General features: G+C 42.3%; 1 protein-coding gene across 1 annotated transcript; it reads left to right on the top strand.

Annotated features, from left to right (window-relative positions):
• Nucleotides 1-8,911: 8,911 nt before the first annotated feature.
• On the top strand, nt 8,912-18,279 carry PDCL (phosducin like). Its single transcript, XM_019421223.2, has 4 exons — nt 8,912-9,105; nt 10,571-10,747; nt 13,430-13,611; nt 15,973-18,279. The coding sequence occupies exons 2-4, from the start codon at nt 10,576-10,578 to the stop codon at nt 16,522-16,524; spliced, it is 906 nt and encodes a 301-aa protein (XP_019276768.2). The 5' UTR covers nt 8,912-9,105; nt 10,571-10,575; the 3' UTR covers nt 16,525-18,279.
• Nucleotides 18,280-20,749: the final 2,470 nt, after the last annotated feature.

The raw sequence follows: 20,749 nt of genomic DNA, 5'->3' as shown, positions 1-20,749 counted from the left end.
AATGAATAGACCAGGAAGGTTGAAATATTTTGTAATCCAGTCACTTCAGTCATTAAAATATAGATAAAGTACTTTCTGTATGGGAAATGAGGGCATAGATAATACTAGCAGTTCACAGTCTAGGTGAGGAAGGAAATAGGACAAATACATAAATGTAATAAGCCCTAGTCCGTGCTGGTCATTAAGTTCAATAAAACACGAACCCTTCCTCTGGAAGCTCACAGTGTAGAAAATGGGGAAGACAGATCTGAATAACCAGCTCAGTGAGCTATGTTCTAATGTAGGGTGTATGGAAACTCCAAAAGGTAAATTATGGGGCAGATGGTAGTGGTGGTAAGCCTCCAGAGGAGATGGTTCTTTGAGAAATGATCCCAGGCTAGATTTTGTAGGCTGAATAACAGGTCACCAGGCAGAGACGGGAATAAACACCCAAGCACCTACCCTACCTTCACGACAACCCACTCTGTACCTGAACAGTTCTTCTCTATAGATATTATCCCTATTTTCTATCTGAGATGTTAAGTAACTTGCCCAAGGCTCACAGCTAGAAAGTAGTGGAGTCAGACTCAAGTCTGTTCTACCTCCCAAAGGCAGTGAGTGAGGGTGACGATTGGAACCTGTTTTAGCTATAAGTGTTACAATGCAAGGAGTTTTTAACGAATAGTTTACGTAACTCTTAGAGCACTTAATATGTTCCAGACACAGTTCTAAGTGCTACAGGTATATTAAAATCTAGGACCATTATTGTCACCATTTTACAGGTGAGAAGACTAAGGGAGAGCATTTGCCTGAATTCACATGACTAGATGAGGTAGGCAGGGATCTCTATGAAGGACACTGAATACCATAATAAAAAGACTGTTAGGGAGTCTTGGAAGTTAGATGATCTGAACAATTTGGGGTTTTAGAAAGATCACTTTGGTAGCAGTTTGAGGTGATGCTGGAGAAAGACCAGCAGAGAAGCCAGGTCAGCAATCTAGGTAAGACGTGTTTAGAGGTGGCCAAGCAGGGATGGAGGGAGAGAGGGGTGAATTTGGAAAGCAGGAGACAGCCATTGACGATTTGTTGTAGAGAGAAGATATTAGACATCTACACACTATAGTGGATTAGATTTGGCTTAGAGTCCCAGATCTTGTTGCTGAGAACAGACCCTTATTTGTGAGACATGTAATCTTGTATAAGCCCTGGAGTGACAGTTTAGATCAGGAAGAAGAGGAAGAAACATGGATAGTTGATCCAAGCAAAAGAGAGGAAACTTAAGGAAATGAAATTCCAGGAAGATTTTATTTCCTTTAAGATACAATTGAAAATTCCACAGTGCAGTGGTTCCAAACTTACCTACACATTGCAATCACCTAGGGATATTTTAAAAATCCCAAAGCCCAGAACACACATAAGACCGATTAAATCACAATCTCTGGGGTTGGACCAAGGCATTAGTACTTTTAAAGCTCCCCGAATGCTTCCAATGTGCAGAGAAGTTTGGGCACCACTGCTATAATGAATGAAAATAGATTTGGGACCTGTCTTAGCCAAGGTATTAAATAACATCCATTGTCAAACGTTCAGGCCCATATGGTTCTCGGAGACATTCAACAAATATTTTTTTATGAGAATCTACTATGTACCAGGCATTAAGGATACAGGAGTGAACTAGTCCCTAACTTCGTGAAACTTATAGTTGGAGAGATAGACAAGAAGTAAAAGGTGAATTTAGATAATGAGGAGTAAAACCAGAATGAATATAATGTAACCCACTGATGAGATTTTGTAAGGTGGGAGTGGTAATTCTCAGCACCGTGGGCAGTTTTAGATAGGTCAGTCTGCCAGACATCCCTGTCTGGATCCCTAAGAAACTTCTCAGACTTAACATGTCACAGACTGAGTTTCTGGTATTCCCCCCACTCCCCAAACTACACCTCCAGTCTTCCCCATTTCAGATACTTCCCCCTCAATCACTGTCCGTCCCTCTTAGTCCAGTAGCAAATCCTGTCCGCTCTACCTTCAAAATGTATTCAGAATTTGACCACTTCTCACCACCCAGGTCTGAGCCACTACTATCTTTCACCTGAATTAGCCTGAATGGCTTCCTGTTCTCCCTGCTTCTGCCCTCATCTTCCTTCAGCAGCTAGAACGATCCCTTTAAACTGTTAAGTCTGATTATTTCACTCTTGTGCTCAAAACCCTTCAAATGCATCATCATCAGATTGAAAGCCCAAGCCTTTTCTCTGGTTCTTTGCTCCTATGCTTACTATGCTCCAACCTTACTGCCCACCAAACCAGGCATGCTTCCATCATAGGGCCTTTATGCTTGCTAATCTCTAAGGATTAAGTCTTCTGCCCCCACCCTCACCAGATGTCTTCATGACTAGATACTCCCTTTCTTAAGGTCTTTGCTAAAAAGCGAACCTTCATGAAAACTGGATGGAGAGTTGGGGTGGGAGTGGGGTGCCTATCTAAAATAGATATTGTAACCCAAGAGACTGGATGAGTTCAACTGTTTTTCTTTTTTTTAAACTTTGTATTCTGAAATAGTTAACAGAGTCACAGGAAGTTGGAAAAATAATAGAGGACCCGTGTACCCTTCACACCGTTTCCTAAATGCTGGCATCTTTCATAACTATAGTATAATATCAAAACCAGGAAGTTGACATTTGTAACAATCTACATACCTTATTCAGATATCAGCAGCTTCACATGCACTCATTTGCACATGTGCGTGCACATGTGTGTGTGTGTGTGTGTGTAGCTGTATTCAGTTTTATCACATGTAGATTTGTGGAATCACCACTACTCCCAAGATAACAACTGGAAAAAAAGAAAAAGGTAACAGTGTTCCGTCACCTCATTGATCCCTCCTGCTACCCCTTTACATCCACATCCATTCCCTTCCCTTATCCTCATTCATTCCTAACCCCTGGCAACCACTGATCTGTTCTCTATCTCTATAATTTTGTCATTTTGAGCATGTTATATAAATGAAATTATATAGGATGTAACCTTTTGAGATTGGCTTGTTTTCACTTAGCCTAATTCCCTTGAGATCCATCCAAATTGTCACATGTATTAGTAATTTGTTCCTTCTAATTGCCGAGTAGTAAATGTACCACGGTTTGTTTAAACATTCACCCACTGAAGAGCAGTTGGGTTGTTTCAAATTTTTTACTATTACAAATAAAGCTGCTATGAACATTTGTATACATATTTTTGTGTGCACATAAGATTTTTGTTTCTCAAGTATTTTATGAGTAAATAAATTCGTATGCCTGGCCTACCTCTGAAAGAAATGGATAAACTGGACTTACACAGTCTTAACTTAAAAATGGACAAATTCCCTTCAACGTACAATTTATCAAAACAGATACAAGATCAAAAGAAAAATTTGCATAACTCTTGTATTACTTACCTATTGTCACATAACAAATTACCCAAAAACCTAGTGGCTTAGTATAACAACATCAATAATTTCATAGTTTCTGTGGGTCAGGAATCTGCATGTAACCTTCAATGGGTCCTGTGCTTCAGGTCTCACAGGTGGTGGCTGGTGCCTTAGTCATCTCCCTGCTCACCTGGGGAAGCATCTGCTTCCAAGCCCACTCCCTGGATTGTTCGCAGGATTCAGTTCCTCCCGAACTGTTGGAATGAGGGCCTCGGTTTTTTTATTTGTTGAAGGCTGCCCTCAGTTCCTTGCCATGTGAAACTCTCACAATCAGTATGGTGGTTAGGCTCATCTAAGCAGCAACCAAGAGGAGCCGGAGACTGGGGGCAGGGGGTGGGAGGAGGCTGTAAGTCAGGTGTTGGGTGGCGGGGTGGGGGGGATGGGTAGAAGGAGGAGTGGAGGGGTGGCTATAAAGAAGTCACAATCTTTTGTAACCTGATCTTGAAAGCAAGCAAGATCCCATCTCTTTTGTCATTATTACTTAGAAGCAAGTCACCTGGTCCAGACCACTGTCAGGGACTGATACACCTCCCCGCCCACCCTTGTTATTCATGCTCTGAGTAATCCCCTTTCCCGGAGTGTGGACTAGAACTAGTGACCTCTTTATCTCCAGTCGGGAGACACAAACCATACAGGGGAAGTTTCACACAAAGAATTATTAAGATCTAATAAATGACCATAAGATAAAAGGAAATGCCATATGGTACCCTGTGGCTTAGAGAAATTCCATATGGCTCCCTTCCCTACTTGGAAAGAGCCCCCCCTTACCAAGACTGTAGTTCAGACTTCGGCGCAGAAGTTGAAGTTCAGCCCGCTGGACAGCAGGGATGTTCGCTGGTCTGCCCAGGCTGGAACTGGTTGCTAGCCAGCAGAAAGCAAGTCTCCGGACTGCAAGTGAGCTACACAGGAATCTGTGGAGGTCGTTGGCATCACCGCAGACAGGAAGCCTTTGAGTGACCATGCAGGCAGGTCTTCAGGGCACCAATTTTCATGTTGACAAGGCCATGGGAAGACTATTGCTAGACCCACTGAGGTAGGTGTGTATATATATATATATATGTGTATACACACACACACACACACACACACCATATCCAATTGGGTTTATGTCAGGAACGTAAAGTTTGTTTAGTATATGAAAATCAACTTGTGTAATCTACCATATTAACAGAATAAAGGTTATATCTGTTATTATAAGATCTCAAAATTTAATGAAGCTCCATTTTGATTGGCTTATAGAGATTTAAAAGTATATGAAATAAGAGAAACTCAAATATTTCTAAAAAAAAAAAAACCAAAAACTTGTGCTCCTTACATTTTAAGTGTGTGAGCTATTTAAAGAAAAATAGTTACTAAAGTTATGAAAGCAAAGAGTTTTTCTGATTTTTCTCAGATGCCTTAATCAAAACTTTAAAAAGAAATTTAGGTGTGCCTGAGTGGCTCGGTCGGTTAAGTGTCTGACTCTTGGTTTCGGCTCAGGTTCATGATCTCACGGGTTCGTGAGTTTGAGCGCCACAATGGGCTCTGTGCTGTCATCATGGGCCTGCTTGGGATTATCTCTCCCTCTTTCTCTGCTCCTTTCCTGTTCACCTTCTCTCAAAATAAATAAATATTTAAAAAAAGAAAGAAATTTGCTCCTTAAAGTCAACCCAACATCTAAAGAAAATTTCAGTTAACAAAATTAAAGCCTGCATTAAAGATAACACTTTTAAAACTGTAGAGACATGTATCTAAATATTATATCGAGGCGCCTGGGTGGCTCAGTCGGTTGGGTGTCTGACTTCAGCTCAGGTCATGATCTCACGGTTTGTGGGTTTGAGCCCCGCGTCAGGCTCTGTGCTGTCAGCTCAGAGCCTGGAGCCCGCTTTCAGATTCTGTGTCTCCTTCTCTCTCTGCTCGCTCTGCTCTGCTCTCCCCGCACGTGCTCTGTCTCCCTCTGTCTCTCAAAAATAAATAAATGTAAAAAATTAAAAATAAATAAAAATAAATATTATATAAATAATTATTATTGATTGTACATTTATTAATACCCAAATTTAATTTTGAAATAAGAAAGACTCTCAATTGCCACAAATTGGCCACACACACCCCAAAAAAGAAGGAAGGAAGGAAAAGAGGGAGGGAGGGAGAGAAAAGGTGGGGGATGGGGGAGAGAAAAAAAGAGGAAATGAAAGAAAGGAAAAGACTCGTTATTACAAATAATCCTTATACTGTTTAATGTCACCCCGAACCATCTCTAGACTTTTAATACTTCTATAAGAAAAAATCCAGTGACAAAGACAATTTTGTTCTAAATTTACAAAAATATTGGTGGGAAACTCAGTGGAAGACCAAATCCTGTTTTACCTCCATCATAATCTGGAAAAACTGTAAGGGTAGAGCAAGCCTTGAAGCCCATGCCTCAAGGCATTTAAACACTTTTATATGAATTTTATTCAGTTACTTTAAATTTTCAAATATGTTTCACAAAGGTTTATAAATCTTTTGGTTAGATCAAGATTTTCCCTTGAAAAAAGGCAAATGCACCTGGGTGGCTCAGTAGGTTGAGCATCTGACTCTTGATTTCCGCTCAGGTCACAATCTCAGGGTCATGGGATCACGCCCTTGGCAGGGGCTCTGGGCTGAGTGTGGAGCCTGCTTAAGATTCTCTCTCTCTCCCTCTACCCTCCTCCCCCGCTTGCACGCTCTCTCTCTCTCTTTCTTAAAAAAAAATGCAAGTGCTTTAACAGTCACAAAACAGCTATGGATTTAGGTTTTCCTACTAAAATACTTTCAGTATGATCTACTGATAAATAAAATCTTACAAGTAAAATCCTTTAAGAACTATAAATTACACATGGTACTCCCATTAAACAGAAACGTCATAATACACACCACCCCAAAATTCTGCTAAGTTCAGCAGTCCTGTTGAGTATTGTTAGGCAACTAACTAATATATACAATCATATTCCTGACAGATGCAAACAATATTCCCAGTGAGGACACCACTAGATATATCCCTCCATCGTATACAACCAGGAGAGTGAATATATTAAAAGAGACATCAATGAAAATCAGTCTTAAAACTCTACCAGAAAGGGGGTTCCTGGGTGGCTCAGTTGATTGAGTGTCTGACTTCAGCTCAGGTCATGATCTCGAGTTCATGGGTTCGAGCCCCGCATCAGGCTCTGTGCTGACAGCTCAGAACCTGGAACCTGCTTTGGATGCTGTGTCTCCCTCTCCTCTGCCCCTCCGCTGCTCACTCTGTCTCTCAAAAAAGTAAAATGTTAAGAAAAAATTTAAGAGAAAAAAATGCACCAGAAGGGACATTTCAGGGAGTATTAACTACAAAAAAATTATTCTTAAACTCTAGAACATACACATATAAACACATCTAAAAAGTCTTCCACTCCTGACTTGCCTCTGTCTCTCAAAGATAACTATTTTATTTCTTATGTATTCTTCAGTGCTTTTCTTTATGCATATATAAGCAAATAACATTATTTGTCCATATTTTTTTTAATGTTTATTTATTTTTGAGAGAGAGACAGAGCATGGTCAGGGGAGGGGCAGAGAGAGGGAGACACAGAACCCAAAGCAGGCTCCAGGCTCCAAGCTGTAGGCACAGAGCCCAACGCAGGGCCTGAACCCCTAAACTGTGAGATCATGACCTGAGCTGATGTTGGACACTCAACTGACTGAGCCACCCTATTTGTCCAGGTGCCCCTATTTGTCCATATTTTTTTTATGCAAAAGACAAGAAACTAATACATAATGTTCTCCACCTTCCTTTTTTTTTTTTTTTTTTTTTCAACGAAATACTATGTTCATGCAAGTATATCTATAGGAAGAACTTCCAGGAGGGGAGTCACTGGACTAAAGGTATATATTTTTTAATATTGACAGATATTTCTCATCTATAAGAGTTGTATCAATTTACACCTCACCAGCAATGCATTCCCCACAGTCATGCTGTTGTCAAAGTTTCCGATATTTAACTATCTGAACGGTGGAAAATGGTATCTGAGAGGATTTTTTTTTTTGGAAGAGAACCAGGAAAGCATATTAGCACACTGTAGAAAGGAAGTTTGAATATGCAGGGAGTCAGAGAGGAGGTAATTGCAGGAACAGAGTCCTTTACTAGGCTGGAGGAGCAGGATTCACTGCAGGAGTGATTCATGGAATGGGTGCTCTGTCACGAATGGGTGCCCATGGGATGGGATGCAAGGGTTGTGGGTATATTTTCACGGTGGCCTCAAGTGCAAGTCCCTTTTGATTGCTTCTGTTTTTCAGGCGAAATAAGAATCAGGGTCGTAAACTGAGCCAGGAGAGAGTGTTGCATATTTTGGGAAAGAGATGTGAATTTCTTCTCTTAATGAGTGGGAGGGTAACCTGCCCAGGGAAACAAGGATCTTTGAAGCACTGAGGATTACAGCCTTCAATTTAAAGTGAATTTTGAAGGACAAAGGACAGTCCATGGATAAAGAAGATCCCTGCTTCAGGGAGATGTCAAGAAAATTAAAAGCAAAGCATCCATCTAGCATTCATTTAACAGATATTTACAGGGAATGGGCCATGCAGAGGCTCTGTTGCTGGGTGCTGGCTTGTCACTTAAAGCAAATCACAAGCATCCTCCAGTTGGTTAATTGTTCACACCGATCTGATTAAGGTAAGATTATTCACTCTGCAAACAAAAATACAAAAAAAAAAAAATACCATAGGATGTCCATGGGATGATTTTTCCTAAATTTGGGGAGGGGAGTTCTCAGTCTTGATAGTCTAAACAAACAGCTTCTCGGAAAAATGGGCCCGTATAATAAATTTGCAGACAATTTCAGGTGGTTGTAGAACCGCAAGTTGAGAATCTCTCTGTCAAATTAAGAGCCCTATTTTAGAGTGTATTGTTTTAGGATGTTTTGAAGGATTCAATTTGCACAAAGCTTCCAACTTTATGGTTGTGTACTGGACACCTTAATAAGGACTCAGAAATTGAAATCATTTTAGGTTTTAAAAAAAGTTGCAAAGGTAGCATAGAGTTCCCCTATATTCTTCACCAAGAATCCTCAAAGATTAACATCTTAACCATAGTACAATTATTAAAACTGTTGATACACTACTATCGTTAATAGACCTCATTCCGTTAGTTGTCCCGTTCGTGTCCTTTTTTCTGTTCTAGAATCCGGTTCAGGAATTCACATAGCTTTGTCAAGGACCGGGCTTTTTTTTATTTTGGGGCAAATTAACGTCTGAGTCTGTCATAAGAGTCGCGATGTTATTAAGAACCAATGAAAAACACATGTGAAATGATTTCAGAAACTTCAAAGATAACTAAACAAACTTTTCTTACTACTCAGAATTGGGTATATGCAGTGTAGCTTTTCATTTAAAGTAAAACAAAGCAAATTGAAATGTATTATCGTCGTCGAGGTGTTTTGTCCCAAAGGAGGACCCGTAGCCTTTCCTTCAACCACCAGAGGAGGCTTTTCCTAATTGGGCAGCGTGTCTGCCCGACCGCAGGAAGGCCGCCTCATTGGTCCGCGCAGTCGGGACTCCGGCGGCTTTTCTCTTAGTGCTCAAGGCGCCGACCCACTTCTCTTCGTTCACCCGAGCGCTCCCTTCCTTCGAAGTCCCTGAAGCTGCCAGCCCGAAGGCGTCCAGACTGACCTAGGCCGGGTAACTGCACTGAGGTCAGTGGGGAAGAAGCGGCGGGCATGGAATACGTGTGGGAGGTGATGGAATGCCGGTGCTCGGTGATGTCTGTGATCCCCCTCGACCCCCAGGCCTCTGCAACTTCTCTGCCTGCCTCCTCCTCTGGCCCCACCTCCACCAGGCTCCCCCAAAGGTTCCGCGCGCCCCTCCACCGCCCTTCCGCTGGCCCCGCCCCCCCTCCACGAGCCCGCCTCCTCCGAGAGCCCTTCCGCTTTTTCCAGCCCAGCCCCACTCCGCCCAGGCCCCGCCTTCCTCGCGCCCTTCTCTGGCCCCGCCTCCTCCGGGAGCCTCTCCACTGGCCCGCCCTGGCCCCATCCTCCTCAGAGGCCCCGCCCTCACCTAGCACACCGCTACCTGGTCTGTCTGCTGGTCTTGCACCGCCTGAGTCGCCATGCCTCTTTAAGTTTGGTTCTGTTTCCCCGAAACCCCCACCCCTCCCCGTACCTGCACGTTTCTCTCAGTAAACCCTGCCTCCTGTGCACCTTCTCTGTCTTCTACTGCGGTCTCTCATTCCCGTCCGATCCAAGCTGTGTCCTTAAGTGCTTAGTGAATTGTGCGGAGGCCCGGTGCTAGGCCTTGGAGGTCCCTGCTTTCAAGGCCCCCTGCCGGGTGGGAGAGCCACTTTGTAACGGAGTTTAACAGTCCGGGTGAGAAGTCTTTAATGAAGGAATCCTAGAATTTCGATACTTAGAGGACTAGAATTGTCACCCTCCCTGCTGGAAAGGCAAGCTGGCCTGTGAGGGGCTAAGCTGCACCTCTCTCTCCAAATGCCCCTGGCTTCTTCTGATGCAGGCTCTTGGTTCTAACCATTGTCCTTTAAACTCTTGGGAATTAGTAAAATCTTATCACGGGCTCTTCTTTTAACCAGAGTTGGTAGGGCTTTCAGAGCCCATCCATCCACTGGGGATGTTGAGGGCAAGAGACAGATCAGTGATTGGCTTAGACAGTGACTCAGCATCATGCTCTTGATGCTGCTGTTTGGAGTTTTTCCTGAGGATTCTTACCCAACTTTCAATGACCCAGCAGTCTTAGTTGGTAGAAAACCCTAAAAGTATGTAGATAAAAAAAAAAAAAAAGTATGTAGATAAAACCTCCGATCAGTAAGCAGATTTCTCCTAGCTAACACATTAGTACAGGATATGGTTTACAGAAGACAGTGACTCACACCTTCAGTCTCTTGGAGTCAAGCATCCTAGGGTTTGATCCCAGCTCCACCGTTTGCTGTGAAGTTTGGCAAAGAAGCTTCCCTTATCTGGGCTTTAGTTTTACCTTCTACAAAAAGAGCACAATTATGGTATGGATTTGTTGAGGTCCTGCTTATGAAAAAAGTCAATGTTAGGGTCCTGTAAATAGCAGGATCTCAGCATAAGTGAGCCCCTAGTCATCCGATTCATGTCTGTCTGGGTCACGTCAGCAAAGAGCCTGATACATTGCCTCTCTCAGGAGCCATGACAACCCTGGATGATAAGCTGCTGGGGGAGAAGCTCCAGTACTATTACAGCAGCAGTGAGGATGAGGACAGCGACCACGAGGACAAGGACAGAGGCAGTGGCGCCCTGGCCGGCAGTTCGATGCCTGCAGATGCAGAGTTGGCAGGGGAAGGCATCTCAGTCAACACAGGTACTGGAAATCCCTGAGCCCAGGGAACAGGTTTAAAAAAATGTCCATTAAATATGTATCAGTCAGAAGTCTCCTGATCATTGCTCTCTAATTCCAGTCCCACTTCCAGAGATAACCTTTTGTCGGCATTTCCCTGTGTGTGCTCTGGCCATCTCAGTGCACAGTGCGGACTTGTGTGCACAGCATGCACAGACCGATCACACACAGTAAACACAGACCTGCTTTTGAATCCGGCTTCTCAAATTAATAGTTGTTTGATGTCACTTAAGTCATAGGTATGCATATATTGGTATAAATGTATACCAATATATACCAATTCTAGTATAAATTCCTAGAAATGGCATATTTATACTTTTACATTTTAATATTTCCAAATTGCTGTCAGTGGAAGTGGCACTGGTTTATCTATAACCAGCAATGTGTTTTTTCCCCAGACACTTGCCCTCCTACTGTGTTACCAGAATTTGTGATCTTCGCCATCCTCAATGGATGACAAATGGTAACTCACTGTAGTTTTATTTCCTACCTTTTCAAGAGGGACACTGAACCTCTTTTATAACTTAAAACAATTTTTTTTAAATGTTAATTCATTTATGAGAGAGGGCGGGGCAGAGAGAGACACACACACACAGAATCCAAAGCAGGCTCCAGACTCTGAGCTGTCAGCACAGAGCCTGACGCAGGGCTTGAACTTACGAACTGTGAGATCATGACCTGAGCTGAAGTCGGAGGCTTAACCTACCGAGCCACCCAGGCGCCCCATCTTTTATAACTTTAAGAGCGAGTTTCCTGTCCTTTGCTCATTCTTAAAATTTGGTGGTTGGTCTTTTTCTTTTTAGGGAGCTTTGTTTTAAGGAAACTAATCTGTGGTATGAGCTGTAAATATTTCTACCAATTTGTGGTTTGTCTTTTGACTTTGTGTTCTTTTCTGGGCAGAAAATTTTTATTTTTATGTACCTGAAGGCATTATTTTATAGTTTCTTAATTTAGTTTCTTACCGAAAAGGTCTTTTTTCACTCCAGGATTATAAAAAGTTCTCCCATGCCTTTTTAAAATACTTTTATGATTTTTTTTACACTTAAATATTGATTAATCTGGAATTCATTTTGGTGCAAGGTATGTGGCAGGGCTTCACGTTAGTATTTTTCATATTTTACCCACTATTTCAACACCATTTATTGAATTAGCTGTCTTTTCTCCATTGCTTTGAAATGTCAGTCTTATCATGTATTGAATTTCTGTTTATATTTTTATCTTTAGCTATACTTTGTAGTTTCTTTCATTGATTTGTTTTTTACTGTGCTGCATCACACTGTTTTTAATTACTGTGTTACATGTTTAGTACGTGGTCGGGCCGGTTGACCTTCAGTACTCTTCTGTGCCATCATTTTCCCCCAATTTTTTTTTTAAGTAGGCTCTACCCTCAACATGGGATAGAGTTCCTAAGACTGGGTACTGTGTGCTGTACTGACTGAACCAGCCAGGCACCCCTCAACTTTTGCTTTCTTACTTTTCCAAAGCAAATTTAGGAACGTGCACACATGGGAATACATTAAATATATAAATTAACTTAGGGGTTGTTGGCACCCTTGTGATGTTGGGTCTTCCTAGTCAGGAATATGGTATTGCTTTTCCATTTAACCAGGTCTTTCTTAGTGTTTCTTGGTAGCATTTTTAAGTTTTTCTCACATAGATTTTTATATTTTTTTCTGCAGTAACAAATAGCCTCCAAATCTCAGTGGCTCGTGAGAGTGAAGGTGTATTTCTCAAATGTGTTACTTGCTGCTCGTGTGGGTCAGCAGCCCTGCTTTTGCTTCATATGTCCTGTCATTCTAGGGAAGGGTTGAAAGAGCAGCCCCTGACCGGGACATGCCTTTTCATGACCAGGTATAGGGAGCAAGAGAGGGCTGTTGGAAACCTAATGGCTCATAAATCTTTTGCTCAGAATCCATTGGCCAAAGCACATCACGTGGCCAAACCCAACATCAGTGGGCTGGGGATGCGTGTACTCATCCCATAAGAGGTCCTACAAGTTACATGGCAAGGGGCAGGGAGGCTTGGGGGTATCTTGAATAACAGAACAACCTGCCACAATCTTGTTATAAAAATCCAGGTAATACAGAATGTATTAAGGTAGAAAGAAAAAAATAGAAGTTCTATCTCACAAGTCCTCTTGGAGCTTACTAGCTAGAGACAGCTTCTGTTAACGGTTGACTTATTCTTCTTTAGTCCTTTTTCTATGAACATACAAATGTACGTGCACATATACGAATACCTGTGAGTATTTGTACATACACAGGCAATTCCTTTTCTAAAAATTGGATGATCATACCATGATATTGTTCTGCATTTTGCTCTTTATTTTTTATTTTTTTGACCTAATGTATTTGAACATCTTTTATGGCAAGAAAACCTATAGCTACCTCATTCTTTCTACGAGTTGCCTCATTTTCCTTTGAGTAGATAAGTCATTACTTATTTAGTGCGCCTCCTAATGTCGGACCTTTAGCTCGGCCCCTTAATTATCGCAAGCCACGCTGCAGTGGACGTCACTACGTGGACCCTGCTGCCCCGCGTGAGCGTTACCGTGCAGTCGGCGGAGCAAGCGTTAGACAGATGTGAGCTGGTCCGTAATTCTCTGCCTGCTCTTCTTGGTCACCTCCATGTTCACCATCGACCCAGGTCCAAAAGGGGTGATAAATGACTGGCGCCGCTTCAAACAGTTGGAGACTGAGCAAAGGGAGGAGCAGTGCCGGGAAATGGAACGGCTGATCAAGAAGCTGTCAATGACCTGCAGGTCCCATCTGGATGAAGAGGAGGAGCAACGTCAACAGAAGGAGCTCCAGGAGAAGATCGGTGGGAAGGTAATTAGCAGCCCCCCCGGGCCTCTCTGAGAAACGCTCCTGGCTGTTGCAACTGGGGTCAGTGATCCAAGAGGTGCAGGTGTTTGCTTTGGCCTCCACAGAGCTGTGTAGTGTCAGGGGAAGTAGAGTCACGTCCTAACTCGGACACACTGGGGTTTGAACCTCAGCTCTGCTACTGGAGACGGTGGGGGTGTGTCTTCTGTTCTGAATCTGGTTTGTCAGGGGTCCGGTGAGGTCAGTCCCTCTACCTCACAGTGCTCTCTGGGTACAAAGGCCCCCGAAGTGCCTGGCCCATTCAGAGTGCTTTATGGAAGTCTTACCTTGGGCCAGAAATAACCCTCTGAAGTTGGTGGTTTTATCCCTGTTTTACAGATGATGAAACCGATGCTTTGAGAGGAGAGGGGACTTGGCTCAGGGCATCTAACTAGTAAATGCTCATAAGCACTGGGATTCTCACCCAGGTTTTTTTTGCTCTTTCCATGGTGCTGCTCTGTTTCACCTGAAGCCTATTCATGAGAATTTACTCTTAACAAGGCAACACAGTAGAAGCAAATGGACACTCTGGAAGATACTTGGAAATAGGCCCCTGACCCTCTGTTACTTGCCCTGTATCAAAAGGACCTTTTATTTCCCCTTCCACCTGGCCTCTGAACGTGGGTGAATGTCAAGGAGTGCCTGAGATCATTGGGCTGTAGCCCAAAGCAGCTCTTGGCTGGGAATGCCAGCCAGGATCAGGGAGCAGATAAGAGGATTAAATGAGGAGTCATTTGCCTGGAGCAGGAGGAGGATTTCAGGGCATTAGACTTTCTGACCATAATGGCTCAGAGGCACTCTGGTGGGCCGAGGTAGATGGGAAAGCTGGGAGCAGGGGGCTGGGAAGAAGGACGGTGCTGTGCTGGCCGTGACGCAGAAATGTCCATCCTGCTCTACTGTGGTCCCCGGCCTCCACCATCTGATTGGTGCCGGACTGGGCAGAGGTAGGCTTTGTTCCGGGTGTGGGGATGTCTTGCCGCACCAGGCCCAGAGAAGGAAGACAACTTTTGTGTCTCGAGCTGGCGGCAGGGCTGTGTGCCCGCTGCTCACAGTGCTTCCTTATGCTGAGATTAGAGCAGATAAAGCAACACATGACCGCATGGGGCGGTTGAGAGCAGCTCTGTCCCTGTCCTCCTGGGTTGTGTACCGCAGAGCAGAGCTGGAAACCAGCTCAGTGCCAGAAAAGGGGAAGTCAAGCAAAATATGGCACAGTACGCGTCATTCTATAAAAAATAATTGAGAAGCAGGGGGAAATATTTGTGATGTAATAATGCCAAGTGGCAAGAGCAGGTTATAGCTTAATTGGTACATCCACAACTGCTGTTATAAAAGCAAAAATGATGTCAGCATATGCCTGGTAATAAAAAGCAAAATATGGTATTAGAGAATGTGACTGTGTGTTTTTTGTATGTATATGTGTGTGTGGGGAGGGTGTAGAGCAAGAATTACGAGTGTTCTTAAATTTTTAAAATTCCTTAGTATCCTGTTGTCTTTTCAACAAAAATGAAACAGTAGATAAAATAATCTATTGTTGAGACTGACCAAAAGAAACAAGTTCATGAAGTGATATTAATTGATGTCTGTTTGGAGGGAGAGACATTATAATACAGTAGCTGAAAGACTATATATATATATATATATATGTATATATATATATATATGTATGTATTAATTTATTTATTTGTTTTTGAGAGAGAGAGAGAATATCAATCCTAAGCAGGCTCCATGCTGTCAGCACAGAGCCCCATGTGGAGCTCCAACCCATGAACTGTGAGATCGTGACCTGAGCCAAAACCAAAAGTCAGACACTTAACCAGCTGAGCCACCAAAAGACTAGATTTTTTAAAAATCCAGTTTGAATTCTGGGCTTGTACCTACGTGAACTGGTACAGATAATCTCAAGTCTTTGAACCTCAATTGTAAGATGGGGGCAATTGAAATCCCCTCCCAGTGGGGTTATCGTAAGAATTCCGCGAGCTTTAATGCATACAGAGCACTTGGCATGGTACTGAGCTCACGTAACATAAGCATGTGGTACATGTTAACTATTTTTTTTTTGAAGTTTATTTATTTATTTTGAGAGGGAGAAAGAGAGCACGTGTGCAAGTCAAGGAGGGAGAGAGAGGGAGGGAGAGAGAATCCCAAGCAGGCTCCGCACTGTCCCCACAGAGGCCGATGGGGGGCTCGAACTCACAAACCATGAGACCGCGACCTGAGTCGAGGTCAGTTGCTCAACCACCTGAACCACCCACGTGTCCCGGTACATGTTAACTATTGTCACAGAGTTCAGTTTGTGTTTGTTCTGCTCACCTGCTGGTCGTCCTGCAGATGACTCTGAAGGAGTTTGCCATGATGAATGAGGACCGAGATGACGAGGAGTTTCTACAGCAGTACCGGAAGCAGAGGATGGAAGAGATGCGGCAGCAGCTTCACAAGGGGCCCCAGTTCAAGCAGGTGTTTGAGATCCCCAGTGGAGAAGGGTTTTTAGAGATGATCGATAAAGAACAGAAAAGCACCCTCATCATGGTCCATATTTATGAGGACGGCATTCCGGGGACCGAAGCCATGAACGGCTGCATGATTTGCCTTGCTGCCGAGTACCCAGCTGTCAAATTCTGCCGGGTGAAGAGCTCAGTCATTGGGGCCAGCAGTCGCTTCACCAGGAATGCCCTTCCGGCCCTGCTGATCTACAAGGGGGGTGAGTTGATTGGCAATTTTGTTCGTGTCACTGACCAGCTGGGGGAAGATTTCTTTGCTGTGGACCTCGAAGCTTTTCTACAGGAATTTGGATTGCTCCCAGAAAAAGAAGTCTTGGTGCTCACGTCTGTGTGTAACTCTGCCACCTGTCACAGCGAGGACAGTGATTTGGAAATAGATTGAACTGATAGTCTAGCTGCATAGATTTCTCCTTGTTTGGGCTGGAAGACACATGTCTGTGGATTTGTTTTTGTTCCTTCCTGTGTTGTGTGGCTTTCCAGCTGTTCTTTGTAGTCCCTTTTATTATATGTAAAGTCAAGAAATTCTTAGATTAAACTGGAATGCTAAATCACCTTGTGGCTAGCAGTACAAAGTGACTTCAAACTGTATAAACAGGAAACCAGGCTTTTGAACTGTTTACTTAAGATTCTCTAGCATGACATCTCTGTTATTGTTTCTAGTCAATATTTACATAACATCCTAAAGACAGTGTCCTGGAAATTGTCTTCAGATGATCTCAGAGGTCTCTGCCAGGCCTGGGAATATAATTCTATAGTTAGTGTGTTATTTGCAACATAAATAGTGTGTCCCCTTCATCAGTGATTATAAATTGTATTTACTTGTAATCAGATGTTCTCTACCGGGGTCTTGTTTAAAGGTTCCAGACAATGATGTTTGCCCCATCAAGAGGGGTGACCTTTGCTGTGGGAGCCAGTGTCCTGCTGAAACGTTACTAAGTCTTAAATAGGAGGAAGGATTGAGGCTGACTGTGCTCCTGATGCTGGAAGGCCAGCTTGATTTAAAAACATCAGAGCTGGGTTGGAGCTGGAAAGCCTTTTGAAATTGGAGGATCTTTGGATAAGATCCTCTTGCTAATTTCTTTGTCTCTCTCTCTCTCTCTCTCTCTCTCTTATTTAACAATGTGACTTTTTTGTTTAATGTAGCTTTTTAAAAAATTTTTTTTTTTTTTTGCATATTTGAAAAGTAATATTCAACAGAGGAAAATTTGCCGCAATACAAAGTGAAAATAAGAAAGTTAGAATAATGTCCCATCCAACCATCTAGGGTAAAACACTATTAATATTTTGGCATATTTCCTTCCAACGTATTTTCTTTGTATACATAGACATTTTGCTTGTTTGTTTTTAAACAAAACAATGGGATCATTCTGAACATACTGTTTTATAGTATGGTCAGCTAATATGTATCAAAAATTTTTTCATGTTATTACTAGTCTACCACATTTTAAAAATGGCTCTTAATATTCCATTGTGTAGATGTGCTGTGATTTGCTTCATGGTTGTCTCTTGAAAAACAGCAAAGACTTTACTACAGAAGTAGTAGGTGTCCATTGTAGAAAATGTGATAAAAATTGTTAAGCTAAAAAGAGCTTTTATGAGTCCTATAATTCCGCCAACCAAAAATGATTCCCGTTATCATTTTCACAGGAATCTTTCTAGGCTTTTTTTTTTTTTTTTCTATTTGTATTTGTATTTATAATAATGATTGTCATTTGAATGTTTTCCTCCTCTTTTTTTTTTTTTTTTTTTTTTTTGCTTAAAATGGTGTACATTCTAAGGTCAGGGAAAATGTAATCTGGAATGAAAAGATTAGCTTTAGAATTCAGTTTTGCTTTTCCTGGTTATTCAGGAATTGACTAACTAGAAGGGTCTCACAAATATCTGTTGTAGTTAATCAGTAAGAAGAAAGTGCATGGTTTTTCTGATTTAAAAAACTCATTGTAGACAGTGTAGAAGAAGCAGAGATAACTGTTGTCAATGTTCTTGTTTATTTCCTTCAGTCCTTTTTCACTATTTTTAGTAACATTGAGAGCTTATTGGATTTAGTTCCGTGTTCTATTTTATTAATATGATGCCGTAAATAATTTGACATGTTAATAAAAATTCTAAATAAATACTTTTTAATGCCTTCATAATATTCCATCATTTGTATATGCCATGATTTATTTAGCCAGTTCCTTAATATTGGGTATTTAGATTCCCAGTTTTTCACTAAAATACTTAGCATTTTTGCATTTTGAGCCATATTTTGGATAGTTCTCTTAGTATAGATTTCTGGAAGAGGAATTCTTGGATGAAGGGACAGGAGCATTTGTAAAATAGTTTTTAGAAACTATCTCTCGTTCCAATCAGAAATGAAAATATGCACTCACAGAACCTTAACTTTGCCTTTCAAGAACAGAGATTCCAAAATGAAATGAACAGACATGGAATGGGAAAATCCTTGAGTATTAATCTCTTACTCTGATGTAGTGTAAGCAGCATGGGCTTGGGAGTCCAGAAAGATTTGGGTTCAAATCCTGTCAGCTCCTGGTGAGGTACCCAGCCTTCTTGAAGCCCTGTTTCCTCACCTCTGCAGTGTCAATACTTACCTCACCTGTTCTGTGAAGTGGTTCCCGGCATGTGGTCCCAGAGCTGGGCATCAGCTTCACTGGGAAACCTGTGTGAGATGCAGACTTTTCCTGCCCTCCAGGTGATTCTGAGGCTTGTTCAAGCGTGGGAATCACTGATGTATGGATCAAGGTGAGTGACAGCAGCTATCACCAAACGGCTTACTTATTTGGGTAAGGGAGAGAAGGAGTTGAAAGGGGACGCTCAGATCTCTTCCTCTTTATATGATTCTCCTTTTTAGTCATGGAATTGAGGAAAGGGAAGAGAAACTGCTACTTGTCTATCCTAAACTATGTCCCCGTGGTATTCCAGATTTCATTTTTCCTCCAGAACAAGAGTCCCGTGAAGGCACAGACTTTGTTTTCCTCCCTGGGCGTGGCATAATTACTGTTCACTCCAGGGATGATAGGCTAACGTTTACTAGCTTTGTGGCCAAGATGCTGAACCCCTCTGCACCTCAGTTTCTTCATTTGTGAAATGAGAATAAGTAACATGAATCAATCCATATAAAATATTTAGAACACAGCCTTCAAATACGTGTTTCTATCATCCCCAGTGCCCACTACTGTGTCTGACACTTGGTAATGATCAATAAACGTTCAATAATGAACATATGGGCCCACTGAATACCGGCAGCCTTTCAAGGTAGGAAATAAATAGTAACTTTCAGACATGAAGAAACCAAGACTTAGCAGGGTTAAGGGACTACACAGGGCTTGTGGGCAGGGCAGGACTTAAAATCAGGTCTATGTACTTCCGAAATTTTCACCGTTTCCACGATGTCATGTTAGTCTGGGTGGAGAAAGCAAATGATCGAGGGACAATAAAATCGGTCAATTTAAAAAAGAAAAAATGGAGGAAGTAAGTTTAAAAAAATTTAAAAAGAAAATAGTCGGAGGAAGTAAAGGGAGAGAATTTATTTATTTATTTATTTATTTATATTTTTTAATGTTTAATATTTGAGAGCGATAGAGAGAGAGAGATGGAGTGAGAGCAGGGGAGGGGCAGAGAGAGGGAGACACAGAATCTGAAACAGGCTCCAGGCTCTGAGCTGTCAGCACAGAACCAGACACGGGGCTCAAACCCAACAAATGGTGAGATCATGACCTGAGCTGAGGTTGGATGCTTAACCGACTGAGCCACCCAGGCACCCCTTCAGTGCCTCTTTAAAGAGTGCAGGCCAGTCGTCTTACAGAATGTCCCACACTCTGATTTCTCTAATTATTTCCTCTTTTTGGGTGATAATGTGACCAGAAGTGATGTTACATACATGGTCTTACTGAATCAAGTCAGGGAATCCGTGATGTCAGCTCAGTGACCCTAGGTTTAATCACTTGGTCAAGGTGGTGAATGCCAGATCTCCATATTGTAAGGTTATTTGCCTTCTTGTGAGTAGTAAGGGTATGATACTTTGAGACTGTGCGAGTGTCTTTTTTCCCAACAACCATCTACCTGAGGGCTTTAGCATCTGTTGATGATCCTTGCCTGAGCCAAGTTATTACACTGGGTTTTGTCAAAAGGTGATTTCTAATTCTGTCTTTTCTTTTGCATTTATTACCTGATCTTGCACAAAACAGAACTCTACCTCCCTGTCCCCCCCCCCCCCCCCAGGAATGCTGTGAACTTACAGATTTTTAAAAATTCAGTGTCTATTATCATAATTCTTTCTGGGGCTTTGGTTGCCTTTGCAAGCCAATTCCTGTCTCCTTTTGAGATAAGCCATTAGTTTTCGAGTACTTACCTTCTTTCTGGTCTAAGCTGTTCCAGAATCACATGGAACTTCTCTGCTAAGGACTTAGAATTAGCCACTTTCCAAGAAGCTCTGGTTCCTTTTATGGAGAATGACATTTAGAACTAAAATCCAGGTGCTATGTGCTCATTGCTAGTGGGATGTCACTGCTTCTAGGTCCTTTCAGTGGACAGAGGAAAAATAGGGATTTCTAAAATGTATGAGTTCATATGGATACTTCAGTGGAAACATAATTCCCAGCATCCAT

This window comes from Panthera pardus, unplaced genomic scaffold, assembly GCF_024362965.1.
Source record: "Panthera pardus isolate Hobbes unplaced genomic scaffold, ASM2436296v1 HiC_scaffold_20, whole genome shotgun sequence".
NCBI classification, from domain to species: Eukaryota; Metazoa; Chordata; class Mammalia; order Carnivora; family Felidae; genus Panthera; species Panthera pardus.
Note: the sequence above shows the minus strand (reverse complement) of the source record. Positions and strands in the feature narration are given on the sequence as shown.